This window comes from Nicotiana tabacum, chromosome 12, assembly GCF_000715075.1.
Source record: "Nicotiana tabacum cultivar K326 chromosome 12, ASM71507v2, whole genome shotgun sequence".
Classification (NCBI taxonomy): Eukaryota; Viridiplantae; Streptophyta; class Magnoliopsida; order Solanales; family Solanaceae; genus Nicotiana; species Nicotiana tabacum.
Genome location: NC_134091.1, coordinates 11,088,004 through 11,091,530, shown reverse-complemented (window position 1 = coordinate 11,091,530; position 3,527 = coordinate 11,088,004). Strand labels below are relative to the sequence as shown.

Below are 3,527 nucleotides of genomic sequence, written 5' to 3'. Positions count from 1 at the left end.
CAGCTTCAGCGTACAAAGATAATCAATCCGACTTTGGATAAGTTGTTAAATGAATAACATATTAATAATTTTAATATACCGTCCAAGATTTGAATGAATGAGACATATTCTTGCAATTAAGTAGTTGTAAAGGAAAAAAAGGAAATGCACTTAATAATCTTAAATCTGAATAATAATCTTAAATCTTAAATCTGAGGAAGCGTTTACGGATATTGCAGCTGAAGCTGGAGTCAATGTCTCGCCACTCGATAATAACGTTGTAATTTAACATAATAAGACATGAAATTGACGAGGCTATTGATGTATAAATCAGGATATGCGAAATATATACTCTAAATTCCTCTTATCAAACAGAAATCATCAAAAACCTCTCAATCAAACATTTTTTTAAAATTCATTGTATTTTAGTCTTAATAGTTAATACGTAGTATAAATAACAACATGCATGTAAAACTTCTTGCTCATACAAAATTTAGCATCTCTCTTCAAAATACACTTAGATTATCGCCATGAATTATGAAAATTATGACCCTTGTTTTCCTGACCAACCTGTGGTTGATCTTTATCTTCCAATTTGGGCTAAACTTCCAGCTTTTAAGTCCAAACCAGCTTTTATTTGGGCTGAAAATGGCCCAATTCAACGTTCATTCCTCACTTATGAGCAATTAAACAGTTCAGTTCAATGCATTTCCTCTGAGTTGTTGCTTAGTTTAAGGAGAAATGATACTGTTCTTGTTTTATGCTCTCCTGGACTTGAATTGGTTGAAATTATTTTTGGGTGTCAAAGAGCTGGCCTTTTAGCTATTCCTATTATCCCTCCTCACCCATCTTTTTCCAATGAAAATGACCATCATCTTCTTAGAGTTATATCTCAAACAAAACCAAAAGTTGCTATAGCATCAAGTGATTACATTAGACATGTTAATAAGTATGTTGCGAGCTCTAGTAATAAGAAATTGTCCGAGGCTTTACAGAAGCTTCGATGGATTTCAACCGATGATTTGAAGGGCAAGAAAATGATAATGCAATTGGAAAATGTGACTTGTAATGGTAATGGTAATAGTTATAATGGTTGCAGAACTGATGATGTGTACTTGATTCAGTACACATCAGGTGCAACTGCAATTCCTAAGCCTGTTTTAGTGACTGCAGGCTCAGCGGCTCATAATGTTAGAGTCGCGAGGAAAGCTTATGATTTTGGTCCGAATACAGTTGTTGTCTCGTGGTTACCTCAGTACCATGATTGTGGACTCATGTTTTTGTTGCTGACAATTGTATCAGGGGCAACATGTGTGTTAACTTCCCCGAATGCATTTGTCAATCGTCCTAGGATTTGGCTTGAATTGATTTCGGAGTTTAATGCAACTTGTACTCCGGTTCCTTCTTTTGCTTTACCACTTGTGTTGAAACGTGGTCATGTTGGGACGACTGAGACAGGAACTGTTAATACTATTAGTATGTTGAGCTTGAAGAATTTGATCATCGTTAACGAGCCAATTTATAACTCTTGTGTTGAAGAATTTGTTGAAGTTTTTAAGCCTTTTGGGCTAAATTCTTTGGCAATTTCTCCCTCATATGGCTTAGCTGAAAATGGCACATTTGTTTCAACATCATGGAGATGTAATAATGGTGACAACTTTTGGACTTTTCCAACATACAATAAGCTCTTACCAAGTGCTAGACTTGATGAAGATGTTGATATTGAAATTTTAGTTGTGAATGAAGAAACAAATGAAGTAGCAGAAGATGGGGTTGAAGGAGAAATATGGATTTCATCTCCTAGTAATGCTATTGGATATTTAGGACATCCATCTTTAACTCAAGAAGTGTTCAATGTCAGACTTAAAAATAAGGTGGGCAAATGCTACGTCCGAACGGGTGACAGAGGAGTTGTCAAAGGAGAACAGAGATATTTATACGTGACAGGTCGATGTTCTGACATCATTAAACTCCCAAATGGACAAGAAATACATCCACATTATTTGGAGACATCAGCTTACAATAGTTGTCCTCATCTCCTACGAGGTGGTTGTCTTGCAGCATTCGAGATGTCTGAATCTGAATACAGATATATAGTAATTATTGCGGAGGTGCAGAGCAAGAGGGAAACAGAGAGTTTATTTTTGAAGCAAATATGTGAAGGAATAAGGAAAGGAGTAATGAAAGAAGAGGGTGTTGATATTGGACAAGTGGTACTTGTTAAAGTTGGAAGTGTACCAAAGACTACTTCTGGGAAAATACAAAGATGGCTTACTAAGTATAAGTTTGTGAAGTCACAACTGAATATTATCATGCAAATGAAGTTTGATAATAGTGGTTATGTTCAAAGTACAGTTGAAAAAATGATGCAAATTAGTGGGAAAAAAGAGACTAAAAAGGGAAAGAAGGTGATTAGGGTTGAAGAAGACGAAGGGATGTCATTTTCTCCTCCTCCAAGTGCTTCAAAGACTTTGCTATCTTCTCTTTAATAATTTTAATTAGAGGTTTTGTTCAGAAACTCTCTGAACATAATATAATATTAGCCTGTATGATCCAAGTTTTGAGGGGTGCCTTGGAGTAACGATCAAGTTGTCTCCGTGCAACCTATAGGACACGGGTTCGAGCCGTGGAATCAACCACTGATGCTTGCATCAGGGTAAGCTTCCTATATCACACCCCCTTAGGGTGCGGCCCTTCTCCGGATCCTGCGTGAACGCGAGATACTTTGTGTCGGGCTGCCCTTTCTTTATGATCCAAGTTTTCTGATATTATTATGAATAATGTGTTTTTATATATTATGATCTTTTTGCAGAAGCAATATACTCGAAAGACTAAACATCACCATGATTAGTGAGATTAGAATCTCACAAGCACAATTTAACTATACTAATCACAGTTCATATGAGAAGGGGAGCCTTAGCGTAACTAATAAAGTTGTTGCCATGTGACCAGGAGGTCACGGGTTCGAGCCATGGAAACAGCCTCTTGCAGAAATGCAATACAAAGCTGCGTAAAATAGACCCTTGTGGTCCGGCCACGCGCATAGCGGGAGCTTAGTGCTTTTGAACTAAAAAGAAATAAGAAAAAGAAAAGGAATACATGAATTGCCTTTACAGTTTACATATAGGAAATATTATTCTAGTGTCTCAATGTATATGAATGTAAAGAAAAGAAAATTGCTATAAAATGTAACTACCTCCTAATAATCAACTGGCCTCAATTTGTTAAAGGCAAGCAAATCAACAGAAGTAAATACAAAAGGATGAATCTTGCAAATCCAGCAATCCTCTGCTTCTCCTCTGCAATGGCAATATGACCAAACTTGTACCAATTCCCTAGTCTCAAAACTGTATGAAACAATTGTATGTGGCATTACATGCAAATATAATACTTGCAAATCTTTATTAAATGCACAAGGCCTAATTGAATATCCCATACTCAACCTTACATCTTGATCATTAATCAAATCATTTAATCTTATAAAATGATTAAGCCTCCATAAATCAAAATTATTGTTGTTTCCTCTAAAACTCCATATGAAAAATCCA

General features: G+C 36.0%; 1 protein-coding gene across 1 annotated transcript; it reads left to right on the top strand.

Moving 5' to 3' along the window:
• Positions 1–509: 509 nt before the first annotated feature.
• Positions 510–2,468, top strand: LOC107788866 (uncharacterized). The gene has a single exon (XM_016610594.2). It carries the CDS (start codon positions 510–512, stop codon positions 2,466–2,468), a length of 1,959 nt encoding a protein of 652 aa, XP_016466080.2.
• The last annotated feature ends 1,059 nt before the right edge of the window (positions 2,469–3,527 follow it).